This window comes from Sinohyriopsis cumingii, unplaced genomic scaffold (genome assembly GCF_028554795.1).
Source record: "Sinohyriopsis cumingii isolate HCF-2022 unplaced genomic scaffold, ASM2855479v2 utg001339l, whole genome shotgun sequence".
Taxonomy (NCBI): Eukaryota; Metazoa; Mollusca; class Bivalvia; order Unionida; family Unionidae; genus Sinohyriopsis; species Sinohyriopsis cumingii.
This window is the reverse complement of record NW_028315985.1, coordinates 1191125-1210747: the sequence shown is the minus strand read 5'-3', so window position 1 is coordinate 1210747 and position 19623 is coordinate 1191125. Positions and strand designations below refer to the sequence as shown.

The 19623-nt window shown below is 34.6% G+C and overlaps 2 protein-coding genes across 4 annotated transcripts in view; both read right to left on the bottom strand.

Moving 5' to 3' along the window:
• Positions 1-1347: 1347 nt before the first annotated feature.
• Positions 1348-15244, bottom strand: LOC149772623 (uncharacterized). 2 transcript variants are annotated; one of them, XM_089947554.1, is made up of 8 exons: positions 15075-15244; positions 14349-14600; positions 12799-12920; positions 9715-9875; positions 8919-9022; positions 5788-6345; positions 4566-4581; positions 1348-3619 (listed from the first exon to the last, which is right to left on the bottom strand). In XM_089947554.1, exons 1-8 carry the CDS (start codon positions 15186-15188, stop codon positions 3012-3014), a joined length of 1935 nt encoding a protein of 644 aa, XP_089803680.1. In that variant the 5' UTR covers positions 15189-15244; the 3' UTR covers positions 1348-3011. The 2 variants fall into 2 exon arrangements, with proteins under 2 accessions (XP_089803680.1, XP_089803681.1); XM_089947555.1 differs by having other exon boundaries at positions 9727-9875.
• The window catches only part of LOC149772622 (uncharacterized), an 18245-nt gene continuing 13734 nt past the window's right edge, over positions 15113-19623 (bottom strand). For both annotated transcript variants that reach the window (XM_089947556.1, XM_089947557.1), the window contains 2 exons: positions 15654-16207; positions 15113-15250 (listed from right to left, as the gene is read on the bottom strand). In XM_089947556.1, the coding sequence (XP_089803682.1) occupies positions 15741-16207 (467 nt within the window). In that variant the 3' untranslated portion in view covers positions 15113-15250; positions 15654-15740. The remainder of the gene's footprint in view (positions 15251-15653; positions 16208-19623) is intronic.

Sequence of the window (19623 nt, the reverse complement as noted above, 5' to 3'; positions counted from 1 at the left end):
CTCGAGTTGTGCATGCTTTACAAACATGCAGCTTCGGCAGAAGGGAAACACGTTCTTCAAAACGTCATCGTCCAGTCGAAAGAAGACTTCATTAAAGCAGACACAAATGTATTGAGTCAACCTGTATACGTCCATCTTGGGACACCAAGTCAATTAGAATAGTGAAGCTGAAGGGAGGTCCTGAAGAAGCACAACATTCAACTAGACGCGAGTACCGAGACCCAGAGTGCGGTGCTGATCATCGAAGAAGCAAGAACCTACACCGTATACGTCACATAATAGATCACACGCTTTCAGGTGATTTTAATGTCTGAAACAACTATTTTAAATATTATATAAGACTTACCTCGAGCCATAGGCTAAGGTACAACTGTGAATGTTTGGAAATAATATAGAAGTGCACTTAAGTTTGAAAGCTGCTAATAATAAGGAATGAACATGATCTCAAACCGTTGAGGCAACAATTAGAATGTAGGAATGAGGGCAGATCAAACTTCTTACATTACATTAATTTATGATATATTATATCCAATCATGCACATTCATTCATAGAAAGACGCAAATACCCAGTTAGACACAATCCCTTAAGAATCTACCAAGAGTAAACATAAATTAAGGTATAGAGGTAATCAAAAGTCCCACCTATTCATTAAAAATAATGTAATAACAAACCCCGAAACGCGGATCAGCAGTTTGCCTAAAATTAACCTGGATGCACTTGCAATTGCGTTCAACATAGCCGAGCTATGTGGGCAAATGCCAAAGTCTGTAGGAAAGAGAACGTAGGTTAAAGAGATACACATAAATGTACACTGAAAGATTACAATCATCAGAAACATTGTGCAAAACAGCAGTGATAGCGATCCTTGAGCGATCTACGGCGTCTTCTGATTATTATATGGGTAATTATTTATAGCAGATTGAGTCTTGCTCCGTTGCTTTTAGGGTTTAACATCATGTTTTAGCGCATATTAGGCTATTTATAGTGCACATGAGAACTGGCAAAAGAAAATCCCGGAGATAACCCCTTTAAGAACCTCCTCAGACACATGATACACTAGCAGTTTTCTCACATAGCCGTACTGGCCGTGTCCAAAGCTAAACATCTAGAACCCACGTGTTATATATATGTATATATATATATATATATATATAAAGTTTCGGATTCGGCCAAAGTGGATATTTGAGAAAGCTTGCCAGTAGGTTCTTGAGGGTCGGTGGTTCTTTCCGGGTTGTCCTCCACCATTAATACTGGCCGCCATGTATAGCCTATCGCGTGCTGAAAAATGGCGTTAAACCCTACAACAACAACAACACCAACAACAACAACATCAAAATCATATACAATGAATCACTCACACATATGATTCGAAGACGTAACAATGCAGTATTTACACTTATATTTAGCAAGAAATAGAGGAAGTATTGAACATATAATTTAAACGATACCTGCATTCTAGGTACAATGCAAACATGGAAATTAGTATTTTTCATATCGTAAGTCCAATTTCATATTTTTTTATGATATCACGTGATTCGGATTGTTGCGAAAAAGTCCATGATATTTTTGCGCAGTATTTCCTTTATTTATCGGCTGAGATCACGGGCGAACGTGAACAATCCACGTTTTGGAATTTATTTATTTTTTCCAACTATTAATAGTAACAGTTTTTAGGTCATCTTTCTATTCGAGTCACTGAATGACTTGAAACAATGGTCATATCTGACTGACAATGGACAATGCATACAACATGCAGCTCGCTGCGTCACGTTAATCAAATAATGAATGAAAATTTTCGTACACTCCATGACGAGTATAATAACATCAAGTAAAACTAAAGGTATTCCTCGGTTGATATCGCGTGTGGCGGATAGTTGGTGGTGTAGGTATGCCTATAGCAAAGAATCCCTTCTATATAAAAGCGTGATTTAAATGTCAACTTATAAAGGTAAATAATCTGACCATTGTTAACAAAATAATATATACATATGCATATACTTCCATGCCGTTCTTGGTATTCTTCCCTGATAGTAAATGACAGCTATGACGCCTCTAAAAGGCACATAAAACATATCATAAACATGTATGAGACCTTGCTATCTATTCTATCATACAAAATCAAGGAGTTATTTCTACCTTATTGAAGGAGAGTACTTTTCATTTATGCAGACATACAAGCTATATACATTATCATGACTGTGTACAATATGGACATAAGGATAAGCGCTGAAATATGTTCCTGTCATATATGCAGTATTAGCATTATGCTGACGAAGATGGACACTAGGTTTAAAAGCCAAAGGCTTTTTTCCAGATACGTCACAACACATTTTAAGATCTTCCACGTGTGATGCCAAAAAAAACAAAAGACAGATGCCCCAGTGATGACACCTATATAATTATCTCTATGGCAATTCCATCAACTGACACCATCAAGCAAACTGATCATATTCAGTTCACTCTTACTGAGATAATGGCTGAATATTTCAAGCCTCATTACCAAATCATCAGGAGAAACAAAACCTTTGATGATCTTGATTCAGGGCACTGTATAGAAGACGTTTTAGAGGAATGGCATGCTTCTTACATTGATAATGACAATATAATATAAGCCATTCCATGATATACATCTCAAGAACGTTAAAACGAAGAATTGTCTAAAAGTTGGATTAATTGAACAGATGAGCATCTTTATAAACTATTATTATTATTATTAGTAGTAGTAGTTCTATTATTATATCTTCTCAACATATATGTATCATTTTATATACAGTCTCTAGCGATCAAAGAGTTCATAACACACTCATGTATATATTAGTTGTCTCTATTTTCAAGGACTTTATAAGAGATCCATACCTGTCCCTATAATCACTCAATATTTCAAGGACTTGATAAAACACACAAAGAGTCTCTCTAATGTCTCTATTTTGCAAAATGTGTACAAGACATCCGTATAGGTCTTTGTGCTGTCTTTATGTTTCTGATTTGTTTTAGAGCATCATATCAGTCTCTATGTTGTCTCTATCTCTTCAAGGAGCTGAGATACCTTTTTGAGTTCTTCTCTAATTGTTGTCACTTTAGAAATGATAGCACATGATCCAGACGTCTGAATGTCCTGAATTTCTTTCTGAATTTTGCTATCAACGCTGGGATTCTTACAAAGTTTGGACAGATCTGTTAGTTTGGTTTGAAGCTTGGTCCACTTTATTTGGAATTCTTGTTCACTCATCTTAGTTGAGTGAGAATGTGCTAGTTCATTTCGCTGTGTACGCAAGTCTGTTATCAGTTGTTTCTCCTGCTGACCAAGTGAAGGATATATGTTATTCAGAAGAGTTGATGCAAGAGTAATGTCATATTTATTTATATCTGTCTGTCCGCTTGGTGGGAATATAATATCCACTTGATCCTGAGCCAATACCTTCCTCTTCTGAAGCTGTAGAATTTGTGGTTGATTTGATTTCATGTATAGATCAAGTGTGCAGTTTGGGTTTGAAGCAGTGGTGTAACAGGTCAAAAGCTCTCTGAGAACTTTAGATCCAACATCTAGTACCAAGGAAGAAATCCTTGTGAACCTCTCACTGGGTAGAGTTGAATGTTGTGGAAACACACTGGCAGGGACTGAAATATCCATTAACTAGTTTATGCATGTTTTGTAAAAAGGCTTATTGACATAAGTTTAAGGAATCGTTTGGAACGTCCAAAATCTCAATAGCTGAACGACAAGGTTTCAGTTGTACAAGCATCATCGACACTGACTTATTTATTAATTTGTAACTATGTAATTTCATCTGGCTTGGTGCCACACAAACTGTTATATCCAAATGATTTTAACGCATTTCTATGCAAGATATTCAAGAACACACTAAAGATGAAAATCATTAATGATGCAATGCCTATGATAGGTCAAAATGCAACACTGAAACGACTGCAAACATTACACAACTGGAAATTGTATTCTCTTATATTTTGAATATTTTCCCCTTTACGAAAGATACATGTCCGTTTACAGAAATAAATTTGAAAGGATATAAATGGTACAATATTTGATAATCTTCTCATAACGTTGTAATGCATATTATGCAATTGAATCACATAATTATATATTTGCAGCTATGTACCTGTATCCGATCCTCAGGGCTGGTAGTTATAACAATAATAAACTGTGTTTGGGGCTATATTATACATGGAGCTTAAATTGTTAATAACGATTGGAACTCGCTAAACGATTAAACGAGCAATATTCTCAAATCCAAAAGAAAATTGAAAACCATCCAAAAATCCAATAATTGTAGATATTGAAGATTCTAAAAAAGTATAATTTTATAATGAGCTTCGTAGCATCTGCTTGAGAACTGACATTATTACAAATTCAGAAGCTTCCTGCAATATTGTAAATTTCCCGTCCCAATGACTAACACATATCATCATCAGTTATTTCACCCGTAAGTAATATAACAATTGGCTCTAATGCTAAGCTCATCTTAGAATAAAGATGAGGTGCAGGATACAACCTTCGTAAAATTTAACGTAATATAAATATGATGCATGCTTTATAAATACTTACTCTGCTTCTTGTCCTCCTGAAAAAATCCAATAAAGAAAATTACAAAATTAACAGCGTATGTGACCTTTTCATTACTGGAAAGATATATAACCTAATTGAAATCAATGTGTTGTGATCTGAATTAAGAATTAAAAATAAATGCCATAAGGTATATTGTATCATTGCCGTAAGAATAATTGTGACCAACATATTTGACGAACTATAGTATATGAAAGGCAATAATATCATATAAAAAACCTATATCTCAACCAAGACTAATGCTAGCAATGTCATTGTGGATAAATAATACATTTATTCAAGTTATTGTTCTTCAGATTTCAGCGCCATTTCTTACTGCAGATAATCGTTACATGGTTGTCAGTATAACTGGTGCAAGAAAAAACCCATACAATACTGGTTAAATGATTAACGGCTAATATGGGAAGATGCTGACATATATTGCTACATAGCCGAATTGGCCACGTCTGAGTCTAGAACCCAGACGGACAGAAATGAGATGGCAGTGACTAGTACAGACAAGCACTTTAAACCACTTGGCCACCTGAGGATCGGTTTAGTGAATGCAAATGACATCTACGGTCCAAACAATTCATAATGACAAGCACAGTGTATTTTTACATGAATAACTATCAATTTAGATCCTGGCTTTATTTAGAATAGTGAATTAATATAAATAAACACATGCTATTGGATACCTGCATAGTACCTGACCATGCCATTTAGCATAGAAATCATATCATTTTTCCACACAAGATAATTAAATGCTTTCAACGGCAGACGACGAAGATCGACTACATTTGAACATTAATTGATGAGTATTATTATCATTAGTAGTAGTAGTAGAAAAGGTAGTAATAGAAGAATAAAAAGAAGAAGAAATTCAGCATACACTTAAAGATATGTAACAATGAAAATAATGTAATAATGGATTTCACATTCCGAAGCCTATGTGAATACATAAAATCTTGAATGATCATCATAAACCTCTATGCAACATATCTCTTTTATAATTATTTTCTACATCTAGTATTTGTAAGCTTAAATATGCATTTTAGTGTTTGCTCCATCAATTGCTATATTAATCTACTCGATTGGTACATGCTCGATTGTACTATATTTCATTTGGAAAAGCTTTGATATTCAGCTGAGCTTAAAATGTAGGTATCTAAATTACTTAGCAACAATTTACATTATTTTATACAGGCAAGGAAAAATGAATTACCTCCCAGAATCCTAAAAGTTCCATTGACTCCACACAGTGAGCTTCTTTGTGTGTGCTGCATCCCAATTCATCATGAATCCTCAGAGTACTGACTGAATGCAGGCCTTCATTAGTCAGTGGAGATGACTCTTTGCACTTGATGCAGATCACGAGTTCAGAGCCAGGCCACAAACAGTCTGAAATTTCAGACAGAGCAGTGTACAACTCGTCTCTTATAGCCATACACCGAGAGAGATCAGGGATCCGTGCACTCTTTGTGAATCGAATCACAGTGACATGGATAACAAAGTCATTCAATGATATAAACAGTTGATGTTGCTCATCAAGATTAAATACACAAAGTCCTCGATAAAGGAGGTAGCAATTTCCTTCCTTCGCTGGCGCCCATTTAGACAAGCACGTAGCAAGAAGGCGGTGGAACACTCCAGCATGTATGAAGTTGGTCTTGGAGCGAAAGCATAGTGTAGATGTCCTAGTTGTATCTTTATTCTGCTGCTTTTTCTTCACCTCCTCAGGTGCAGACATACTGACCATACAGGGTACCCAGTAGTAATCCTCCTGAATTAATACAAATGAGCACATTTCAATTATGCAGCCAATTTATGATCAATGGAACTAACCAGACATATCCCACGTTATATATATATATATATATATATATATATATATATATATATATATATTGCAGGTTGATGGATATATCCATCCGGTCTATTTCTTTTCCAGAACATACAATTTTAACCCGATATCTGAGTTGTTAAGGGTACGTTGATATAACTTAGAAGAATGTCCTGGAATCCATTTTAAATGCATAAAACTTTTTTACACAAAACTCGCAAAATTAGTTTGGACAGGTCAAATGCATAGCAGGTATTAATTTATGTTTATGAAAACTTAAATATGATTTTGTGGTCATTGGTTACCTTATGGTATACAATAATCGTTATTTTGTCCAATACAATAATATTTCAGAACAAATAAATAGTATATATTATAACATTTTCACCAAAGTATCTAACCCTGAAGTTTTATTTTAATAGCTAATACTTTTAATAGGAATTGTTCAGGTTGTCAGCTTTTAATTCAAATGTGTGATTCTAAGTAAAAATATTAAATAACGTCATCTATCATGAATAAACATATCGTGAGATTATATTTTAAGATTATAATAATGAGCATATGGCAAGTGAGGTGATTAAACACTAAATCAGATACTTCAAAGAGTATCTTGTTTTGATCGTTACACATTCATACTCACTAACTACAGGCATTGAGAAAACCATACATAAATTGCATATTGTGGTAAAATGTTCTGTGAACACCGAAATATGGTAAATCTAATGTCTGTCAAAAGGAAACAACTCTTGCAGGTTACTTCCCGTTTCAAATTGATATAGGTAGCCACAGTTTATAACCTACATCCCCGTGTTTGACATGTGTGAAAACTTACAGGATACATACATTGCGGTAAGGGGTGGGATTGTTTATTAATAATAGTATCGGGTACGTTTGATCTAAGACAACAATTTAATAAACATTTGATTTCTACATCAAATACATTTACTGATTACATTGGGAAAAGAGGTTGCTGAGCAGTCGAACCCTGTTATAGCTCGACAGACTGACTTTCCCTATAGAGGTAACTGATATTTAAATTAAATGAAACTGGCGTTGGTGTGAATATAAATCACTCAGTTGATGAAATCTCCCACAGGGCACGATTTACCAATATTGTCGAATCAATGATACGCTGCCTGTACGAACTGCAAGATTGGAAACTGTTCATATCCATGGAGCTGTTACTGCCAACAGGTTGAACAGCTGAGAAAATGACATATGCAGCAGACACGCGAACGAAACACTCGCTAATATTTTTGTTCAATGGACCCTTAAGAAAAGAAAATGAAACGTAACAAGTGATATAACCTGACTTACAAATGGCGGGGAAAGTACAAAAAGTCAGGAGCAGTGGTTAATATATTGGTGCAGTTACAATGACTAGTATGAATGTAATTTTCCCCTTTATATCCCATTACATTGACTTTATCCTATACTGACTTTGCATTCGCTTATTTTGTTTTAATTAATAACTGATGAAAAGCATTTGATCCTGTAAATCATCATTAAAACTCAGAACTTGTCTTTAAAAAGTCGTTGAATTTCAGTTATTCTGATCTGTATGTGCCCTATACATTGCATAGAGTTTGACTGGATTGTCTAGAGAACATCTTTGCATATGGCAGCGAAATTAAAAACTGTTGCATCTCAGAAGAATCGCTAACGGCCACCAATCATGAGGAAAGTGGAATTAATATGTAAGAGTTGAATCCCCTTGTCTATATAATATCTGGACAGAAATTGCTTTTTTCTCTTTCTGGGAGGGTCTGATTCGGTGGTAGTAACATAGGTTACGGTGATTGTCAATCAAAAATATGTTATTTATAATTATATCAACAATGCAATAAACAACTCACATGGTGTGAGCGAATCATTGTTTACTGTACATTTTTACAGAAGTATTTTACCATGTCTTCCAGCTTTGAGACTGCCTTTCTTGAAGTGTTTACTTAGTCTTGGTCGATTAATGTCAACGGGATTTAATGATTCAAGTATTATGGTTAGGAGTCCTTCAATCCGCAGAGAAATAATAACGACATGTAGCTTTATATCAAGAAAATATACAAAGAATGAAGCCCAGCTGAATAAAACCTTATTTTGCTGAGCTATTCTAAAATTTGAAAGTTTGAGATATACAATGAATGGTTTGTACTTATAGACGATACTTATATTACCTGAATGCAATAATTTGTAACTGAAAATACTAAACAAATTCTTGTCTTCATATTAAAAGTTTGATGTTTTATTTACCATAATGATTGTCGCATTAGGTCATTCATACCATGACGATGATTACACATACCAAAAAAATTAATTAAAAAAAATCAGCATCCTTGATTAGCACAGAAATACTCATAAAATGACATAAACCTCGGATAGAGTCTTCATATTTTATAACTTACAAACAAATGTGTAGGTTATGATTCGAAGTAAAACAAACTTGTTATTGCACGCTTGTCATTGTATTTGTAAATTCTAAGCATGGAATAAAGACAGAGCATGTATCAACTTACTTCTTCCTTTTGCAGTGGCTTCGCAATTATACTGAGTTCTTCCATTACGTCTAAAAGATGTTGTTTATGTTGATGAATTTCAGAGTGTGATGACCAAAGCTTTTCTGAAATAATATAATGTACACAAGACCTACGCATATCCATGACACATTATAATATCAGGTTTTAGTGACCTTGAAATCTGTCCTAGAACATTTTCTGGTCTAATAGCTAAATGCAAGATAAAATGAGCACACTTTCACATTTAAGTTAGCATACAATGTGCATGATTTAGATTGTCATAAAACGTATGCACATAGAAGCTAATTAAATAAATGATACGCAAAATAGTTAAGCTGTCTCAACATTATTTTGTGAATACATTTCCAGTTGTTCATTATTAACCTTGGTGTTTGCCGAGGATTGTGCCCGTCTCTGAGCTTGTTCTAAAGGTCCATAACACAATTCATCTAATTATGTAGGCATCCTTATCATCCAACCAGAACATAATTTATGTCATTAACCAGTCAGACATTACTGTATTTCATTATCCAGTCATAACTGCTTACCCTAATGATAGCAGATTGACTCATATCCCTTCCCATAGACTACCCTTTCTCATCAAAGTCAACTTTAATTCACATGGAAATAAAGATAAATAATTATATTTTGACACTGGCAAAAATGAACCTTATGTTTCTGCAGCGACAACACAGCTAAGTTTTCAATAATCCAGCAAACAAATAGCTTTGGTCATATCCATGTATGTATTTAAGCGCATTACATTAGAAAACGTTTGCTTACTATTTGGACATACCTATAAGTGTACCTGTTAGCCGTCCAGTGTCCTTAAAAGCGAACCATTGCTCTGTGAGTTCAGGATGTTTCTTAATGACCCGGTCAGATGTTATCCATATTCTGATTCCTTGGATGAGCCACTCTGGATCAAGCACGACGTTCTTTTTCAGCCTTTCAGTGCTGGTATTACAATTAGGATACCATGAGGTAAAACAGATAACCATCTAGCCCATGCCGTGCAATAGTTTAGAATGCAAACAGTTCGCAAAGTCTGTTAAAATTTTAATTTAAATCATATCAAAATAGCAACAAACCAAACTCTGTATTCCATTCCTCATTATGATTTACTGGTATTACATATTGAACTTTTACACAATAATCAGAAATGAATTCTAAGCATCAGTCATTACTCTTTCTGCATATACTGGGGGGAGGAGGATACAAGGAGTAGGGGTTGTATGTATAAAGGGAAGGTCAGAACCCTACTGAATAAATATTAGTTTATCGCACTGTCCCAATTTCATAATAATGACTCCCAGTTTTGTATTATATATATATATATATATATATATATATATATATATATATATATATATATATATATATATATATATATATATATATATATATATGGACATTTCATAACATATTTCTTCCTCTGTATCATTCACAGGATGGTACAGTACAGGTAGAAATGGAAACAGATAATAACATTCATCCAAGTGTTTGAAATTAAAATAAAAATTGCATATTCTCACTTTCCTCACAATTTCTTTTGATGCTAATGAATACAACTCTTTGTCCTGAATATAGTGTGATATATCTTTCATCTACAGATGCACCTGCAAGATTCTAAGCCAACTGAAATTAGGCTAGGTAAAATATGCTACACTGTGTGCATACTTGTAAATAAAGCTAGATTACAGCTAAGGTAAAACCAACACACATGTGCCGCATATCGGTACGATTAACGATACAGAGTTCATGATACAATGCATTATTGATACATATATCAGCTGCGTGGTCATTTCATCTTTACAGGGAAAGTCAGTAGCACTATTATTTACGTGTATATCTTGGTTGTCATCCATCTCAGCAAAAATAGTTTCAAGCATACTATCTAGACGTTGGCAGTGATTCAAAGTCAACTATTTAAGCCCGTTAGGAGTGCTTCATTTGATATATTAGCTCTTGTAGTATTAATATCGTTTTGTACGGATTCTCCACCGCATGCATTGATACGAATATTGCTATGGCAAAAGTATCGACGTATCCGTTATGTACAATATATTGTTTTGGTGCACCTACCTAGATTTGGAAATAGTTTTATATGTGTTTGTATACAGAAGGATATGATACTATATAGAAATAAATTTAATTTTTGCTATATTGATCTTGGAAGTATTGCAGAAAGTGTCAACCCAGTGAATGGCATGTGAACAAAATTGAAAGACTGTTGGTGTCTTTTATCCCATTTATGCACCAAGCACTCTTCCATTTAATATCAGATTTGCATGCAGTTTGTATTACATGACAGCTGTTGTAATGTATTTGTATCCTAACTTTTATGTTTGAGCAACACCTAACATAGCGTTACCTAACATAGTTTACCTCTTTGGTTTGACCGTTGACCGAAATGTAATAGACAAACAAACTAAATTCGTCAGTAAATATTGTACATATATATCGTAATTTATTATAATGGTGAAATCCAAGACTAATCGAAATGGCAACGACAGTTTTATTCCCAGTAGTTGTCAATTCGACAAAATTTTGAAAAATCCGCTGCATTGTAACAAAATTGTTTACCGATGCTAGCCTTAATATTAATTAAAAAAAAGACTTGACAGTCTTGTTTTTTCAATGTTTATATTATGAAAGTCGCAAATTAAAACGTACACAGACATAAACCTACCCATGTCAAAAGTATTCAAATCAAATATCTTCTAAGCCATAACATACCTATATATACGGAAACATATCCAAGTAAAAATGCACGATACCTAAATTTGCTTGATTTCTTCGATTTACGACAACAAACGATTTAATAGTGCTGTGCAGTTCACTCAAACAAACTAATTAGAAACTTATATTATCATAGGCATAAATTAAGCCATTATAATTCGGGCCAATCAGGCTTTTACAAGATGATCAATGCAATAGAGCAACTAGAATGATCGGTGATACTTTTCTCCTTGCGTATCAATTTGTATTAAACTCCAGCAATTTAAAGGAGTAATATCAATATTTAGCTATAGTAAAATCCACTTATCCCTGCAAATATGTACAGTAATCATATCATCTGAACAGGGCAAATATGTGTACACACCTGTAACAATCCAATCAATTCCAAACAAAAAATATCAGTTACTTTTGATTCTGTGAAGAGATTATATGGTGCTGTCAGTATCATACTTTCACTACGTTCGTTGCTGTAATCTTTGAGGAGATGTTAATTATCATAGACATGCTTATTGCCAGACAATCTGTATGCGCTTTGTATATGTGTGCGTTATATACATACACACCAAAAGATCGTAGCACGTAAGACGTATTGTCAGCACTGTGAATCCCCTAATCATTAGGGAACATTACACAGTGCGAATAATCATTAGGGAACATTACAGAGTGCGAATAATCATTAGGGAACATTACACAGTGCGAATAATCATTAGGGAACATTACACACTGCGAATAATCATTAGGGAACAGTACACACTGCGAATAATCATTAGGGAACATTACACACTGCGAATAATCATTAGGGAACAGTATGCACTGCGAATAATCATTAGGGAACATTACACACTGCGAATAATCATTATTTATAATAATATAAAGAACTAAAACCAACTCCTTTACAATTAATTGTCACTGAATGGTTTCTGATGTTTATATATGTTATATTCATATGTTTCTGTGTAAGAGTAAATCATTTCTGAACTTTCATTCCTAATTAATGATTTAGGGTAGGTTTTGTTGTTTGTATTAAAGAGTGTTGCTAAGGTCTGTAAATGGCATATAGTACTAAACATTATTGATTTTTAATATAGTGTCCGGAAAATTAAAAGGTATGGTTATTTGGATTAATAACGGTACTTACTTGAAGAATATGATGTTTCCCATATCGTGTTCAAACCTGAGAAACAGATCAAATTCCTCAGGCAATTCAATTCTTACTTGAAGTTTCTCATTGATGCTTTTCACGTCAGTATAGGCCATAACCTGCAGTCAAAGACAGTGAAATACATATGTACAAATCTCTGATAATATTTCGGTTACATCAAAATGTAAATACCGCTACCTGGACATTTCACTTCTACAAATCTCATAATCTTGCTTATAACACAGAAGCCGGTGTGAAAGCCATTTCGTTATAGAAAGTGCCAAAATAATTGTACCATACTTTTGGACATGAAAACAACCGCGATCAAAGTTGACAAACTTCAATATATTATTCTTAATATCTTAATATTTTCATAAAGTTCCTTTACAAAATTTCTCAGTACACTTAAATGAATAATGTTTGAGAAAGGTTTCCATTCAGTAATAAACATGTCAATAATGCGTATCATTGCAAACTTTAAAAATAAATGACACTGAAACCAGTCTTGTGAAATAAAACGTGTGCATTATTCTAACACTTTAATTCGAACTAATTGTAATCATCACAAATGCGTAAAGTGAAAAACGACAATCTACCTTCACCTTTGTGTTAGCGTGCGTTTCTCTGAGAAAATAAACTTCCAACCTTGTTTTGGTTTTCGTACTTTGTTATTGTACTATTACATTCATTTAAATGCAGACCTGTTTTGTATTGTAAAATTACTTACGTCTTTGTCTGCAATCAAATAAAAGGAATTCAATTTGAAAACACAAATTAAATGGCATGCTAATCCTATCTGTATATGAGCCATGCGTTTCCAACTTTCTGATATGAACATCAAGGTCCTGTCACATCCGGCACACAGTCAATTACACAGCATTTTTCTTTACTTTTTAACACTCTTTTGACTGGGGTACAGTGTTGTAAAGGTTTATTTGACGTTGCTAGTAAAATTAAGGTTTTCCTTGTTATTATTATTTGGGAAAGTTAATATGGATTTGACGTTCCTAGTAAAACTAAGGTGTTCCTTGTTATTATTATTTGGGAAAGTTAATATGGATTTGACGTTACTAGTACAACTAAGGTGTCTACATTGTCCAAGCTCAAGATTACTGTATACATGACTAGGGACATTGATGTTGTTTTCATTTTGTAAACAAATATTACATAGTTAATATTTCATTACGAGTGACTGCTAAATATTAGGATCATTACCAAGAAAGTTAAATACCTTTATTTAGATCTGGTTCAAGGACACTGGAAGTGTCCCACGAAGAACGTCTTTTTGGGCGGGTCCCATTTGTAATCAAATACATGAAATGTGTACTAAGTAATTCTTACATCAATGGGTGCGTGTTCACCATTGAGATCAGCAAATGTTGGTTAGATATGTAAATTGATTACAAATTAAGCCTTGATTTCTAGCCTGAAAACTGAAAAAAAAATCATACACTGAGCTTTTGCTACAACTGCATCCCGTAATGCATGATTTTTGTACGAAAAACAAATAATTAATGCAGTAATGTAAAATATATATCAACTAATACCTGAATTCCTCTATTTTTCAACTCTATGAGTGCTCTCTCTAGGGGTATCCATCGAGCGGGAATTTCTTCTCCCCAGTACATCTGTTTTTGAGCTATATCGAATATTTTAGACTTAAGTGCATCTATGTTGGGGTCAGATCCTAAACTGCTAATGGCAAAGTCTTCATCAGCAAGATGAAACATCAGGGGACTGTTCTTCAGGACAATCCGAATATTATTAAAATATGACATCTTCCTTTGTTCTAGCAAATCCTATTAAAAAGAATACAATATAACAACTTTAAGCCACCCATAATGTTCATCTTCCCATAGGAAGTGCATTGAATGTACCGGTTAGATCTTAATTAAACCATGCTATAATTAGACATTGTTACTTTATATAATAGATAGATGTGTTATTTTAAAATATCTAACATATCTTGATATTTTGTAAGTTTGGATTAATATTGGTATTACTTTAACATCGGTTATATTTTAAGTATTATTTGTGTTACCAGACCAAAACTCATTCATATACTTGTAATATTTTAAATAAAGATTGTGTTATTTGGCCTGTATGCCATATTGTATTGGCAATCATTATTTTATCACAATTTTCATCAAAGTCATGGAGCAATTTTTAGTCACTGATGACTAGGTATGACTACATGTTCGTTCTTGCTAATAGATTGCAAAGCACAACATATATTAATCCAGATTATGCTTTATATAAGGGATTTTTTCTACCTTAGGAATTTTATCTGAGTGCGTTCCTACAAGTATTACAAATGGATGTTTCCTTGTTGTTTGTACACCTCCGCTAATTTCTCCGCTTCCAGTTTTGTTTTCTTCCCTCCTCATCCTATAATCCTCGGGTATGAGAGCGTGAGAATGAACTGAATTAAGCCAATAAGTAACGTATTCTGAAAAAAAGTTTAATATTTGGGCATAATATATTACAGTAGCAAGGAATACTACTACTACTACTAAATATATTATTATTAATGCTGTACGTATTATTATTATTATTATTGTTGGTATTATTATTATTATGATGATGATGATACTGATTATTATTATTATTATTATTAGTATTATTATTATAGTAATACTAATAAACAATGCAGCGAAAGAGTAATTAAGTAATACAATAAAAGGACGCAATATTTTTATTTTTATGATAATTTTATGAATAGTATTCTCAGCAGCATTTTATACTTTGCTTATATCATTTTTTTAAAAGTGGTGTAATGAACATTTGCCTTTAAAACTGTTTTATATCAAATTGGAGATCTCGATACTTGTAAATCATTACTTAGGTCTTACCCTGTATATTGCAGGCTTTCTTCCCACTCAAATCAATGCGATATTCCCCTTCCTCAACTGCATCTGTCAATGGCAGGCTCATGTCCGTCACCAGTAGGTATAACGTTCTCCAGGACATAAAGACCTGATGGGTTGTGTAGAAAAGGGATTGGCCAGCAAAATCAAGGAGTGAAATATCAGATGATTACTTCTTGGGAAGGGCAAAGATTGTGCCCGTTCCAGAAAATTCTTAATTTCTTCGGGATAAGCTCTCGTTGAATCGTTTAGTCCATTTCCTGTTTGCTCGATTTGGTTTATTGTTACGTCACCTATCGATTCTGCAAAATGGCTACCTTCTTTTGAAATTGGACTAGTTTCAGTTATTTTTGAATGTTGGTCTGGGCCTTCATGCAAAGGTGAAGGTACTGTTTCTTCACTATGCAGGTCATGCCTTTGCTTTTTTGTAGGGGATATACCATCTTCAGCGTCAGTCTCTTTCCCATCTTGTTTGTTTTGGAAGCTTGTATATTTGTGTAGTATGCTGGCTATTCGCTGATCATTCAAGACAAGTTCATCTGTAAAATAGGAACATTACATATTTGGAGAATACAGCTGAAATATCGCAACATACTATAGATGGCACATTATTGTCCTTAACGTCGAATCCATTGCCATGAAAGCGATATTCAGAAATATATATTTTCTATTCATTTCATATTCTACAAATTGGTAATGATTCTCTATAACTGCAGTAATTAATTTACTCATGTATAATTATATGAATGGATTATTATATACTATATTAGTTCTAATTTAATTTCATTACATAGCATTGCACTTTAGAGATCACGTGCGGTATCTGAAGTATTAATTCAACACATATGCTTTACGAAAGAACAATGTGTGCTTCTTTGTGTATAAGGATGATAAAATGTTATATACTGTTAAGTACTGTGAAACACGGTATGATCGTAGCATCATAAAAGTCTACGAATGTCCAATATTTATGGTTTGTGTTCGTGCTCGGAACGATGATTTAACGCTTCAACACATGCTTATTTTATTTGTAATAAAGTATGCCTCTCCCATAATACCTACCCAACTGTATTACCTTAGGATAACTACTACAACAAAGCAATCAAGCTTTCCAAGCTATGGCTAAAGTAAAATGTTATCGGCTCACATATGTAGCAACTGAACATAGTAATCTCATCTTGACAATGGGGTTGGGGCCAAATCCCGTGAATCCTTGTTATTACTTGGTTGGAAGGTATACTTTGTATGAGTGCATCTGCGAGGAGGCTCCAAAATGGGTTAAGTAGTTTGATTGGATATATATTATTAAAGACTTCAACTAACCGCAGAGAGACTATCTCCATTCCTGTAATATATGCAGAACAATGTCTAGACATAGGTTATATATTCACCAATATGCTACTGGTGACTAGACACTTTATGGTAGTTAGCAATTTCAAAAGGGAAAACATCTTGTGGAAGATATGAAGCCATGTTCTATTATAGCTGTCAAACATTCAAAAATCGTAACATGTTTTAACACGGATATAGGTCCCATCAGGTCAAGTCCAACCTCTCAGGAGGAAAATTATCGGATATGAAAACTCTTGACGTGGACCGGGACCTCCGTCCCATGGCATGGACAGTGCCAATTAGATAACATATTTTATCAGATGTAATATATGACTATTCGTGTCGGAGATGCGTGTATTTTGGATTCACTGACAGAGCTTGTACTTCTAAATGTATGCCTCTCCCTCGCTAATGCAGCAAGGCAGCAATTCTTACATGATGGATATACCAACGAGGGTCTCGAGATTAGTTCACATGGTGTCTTGTTAAACCAAGTTAATACCCATTATATATTTCCCTATCGGCAAAAAGCCACCTTCAACGGACGTGTGCAATCCGAAATTGGACAGAAGATCTGGTAGGTATATAATTTGTCCGATATCCTCTTTTCCTTTTCTGTGTAGGGTTTCAATGAATATACAACGACAGCCTCTGATTGTGATTTGTGCTGACTGTTTCCCATCGAACATATATAGTAGGAACATAGTTATATAAGATATTGTGGCCTGCAGTGGTATAATTTGTTCTTGGTGACACCATTGTGCGAAGATGTTTCATTTGATTTTTATGTTTTTAAAGGAGTAGGCCATCTTACTTGAATGATTTCAAAGATGCAGGTTGTGAAAACTGTTTGTTCCCAACATATGATAATGATGTGCAGGTTCAGCAGACCAGAGTTGGAATGAGACAGTTGTTGTCGTGCTTGCTTGAGGAGAGGAGTGCCTATTTCGATTTTTGTGGAGATTTGTGTTGCTAGGTTGATTAAGTCGTTGCTCCACATTTTTCTTTGTCTCAGGTTAGACAATCATTTGTAATTGGCACATTAACGAGCGAACTATAACAATATGGTAATAAAGGCCTGACATATGTGTCATTTTCTGAGATAGAGAGGTGTTGGGGACAGAAATGCTGTCGACAATGATCACCCATCTGATATTTATTCGGGAGAACTGACTTTTGATAGTTGTTGTTGTTGCTGTAGGGTTAAACGCCTTTTTCAGCACACGATAGGTTATGTATAGCGGCCAGTATTAATGGTGGAGGAAGAACCATCGACCCACGAGAAGCTACTGGTAAGCTTTCTCACATACCCACATTGGCCGAATCCTAGACTCGAACCCACGCAGACAGAGGTGAGATGACAATGATCCGGATGTTTGATGGTAAGAGGTTGTCTAAGATTGCTTTTGTCATAGTGGCATCCAAGTGCTACATTTGGTTCATTACCCTGAAGATTCCTCCACTGTAAATGAGATTGTGATGAAAGGTATTTATTTGTTTGTTATTAGCTTATCATAAACCTGACATTTAAAGAATAGATTAGACGACACAGATTTTCTGACCATGGCTAGGCCACTATTTTGGTCTTAACAAAAGTGGTGGTGGAGAGCACTGCATCTTGTTCCACCAGTTGTAAATATGTGGCTGCTGTCACGGCGTTCGTATATTGTTAAGCTCTTTTTAAGGTGTGGACAGATCTGGAGACAAACTATTATGCATGTCTTGTGCAATGCCAGATGTGACATCGTATGCCATGTTCCGCCTGTTGAAAAATCGCCATAGATGCTAGATCCAATTAGACCAAACTGTCATTACGCTGTACAAATCTCAGATGTATTTCGTTAAAGGTCTTCCAGTCCATGTGTGTGGAGGATGGTTTTGTCAATCGCGCATATTCGATATCTAAGTCGTCTGGTGGAATAACAATTTGAATTGAGACATTAAAGATGTTGGTACATGTATGCATTGTCATGAAATATTGTTGTTGGCCCTATATAGAGATGTACATAGTAGCTATGCACATTTTTCACATGTACGCTTCATTAGGGCCAATGATACTAAGGTAACAACGAAATTTAAAACTTCTTTTTGTTTAATGTTTCAATTATATATATTCCCAACTAGGCTACTGGTAAATACCATACTACATTTGATCAGCGTGTAGTATGTATATGTAAATTTATGAAATTGACACCTGCAGTGGTAGACTTGTTCGGTGTTGGTGTTTTTCAATGTGATTGTTTATTGTACCAACGCGTAGATTCGGCTAGGAGCGTAATGAAACCCACTACATCTGTAATACAATTTGTTTCGGACTTCTCTTCATTGAGTGGATTTATCTTTGACTTGTATTTGCTCTAATCTTAGGGACTACTTAATCCACCGTCCACTAAAGTCAGTGGGAAGTCTTTAAAACGGATTGAGTGTACTGTATGATTTACAATATGACGAAGGGGCCCCGAGTGGCCGAGTGGTCTAAAGCGCTCACCGTTCCGGATCACTGCCATCTCACCTCTGTCTGCGTGGGTTCGAGTCCAAGGTTCGGCTAGCGTGGATATGTGGGAAAGCCTGCCAGTAGCTTCTCGTGGGTCGGTGGTTCTTCCCTGGGTTTTCCAGGGTTCTT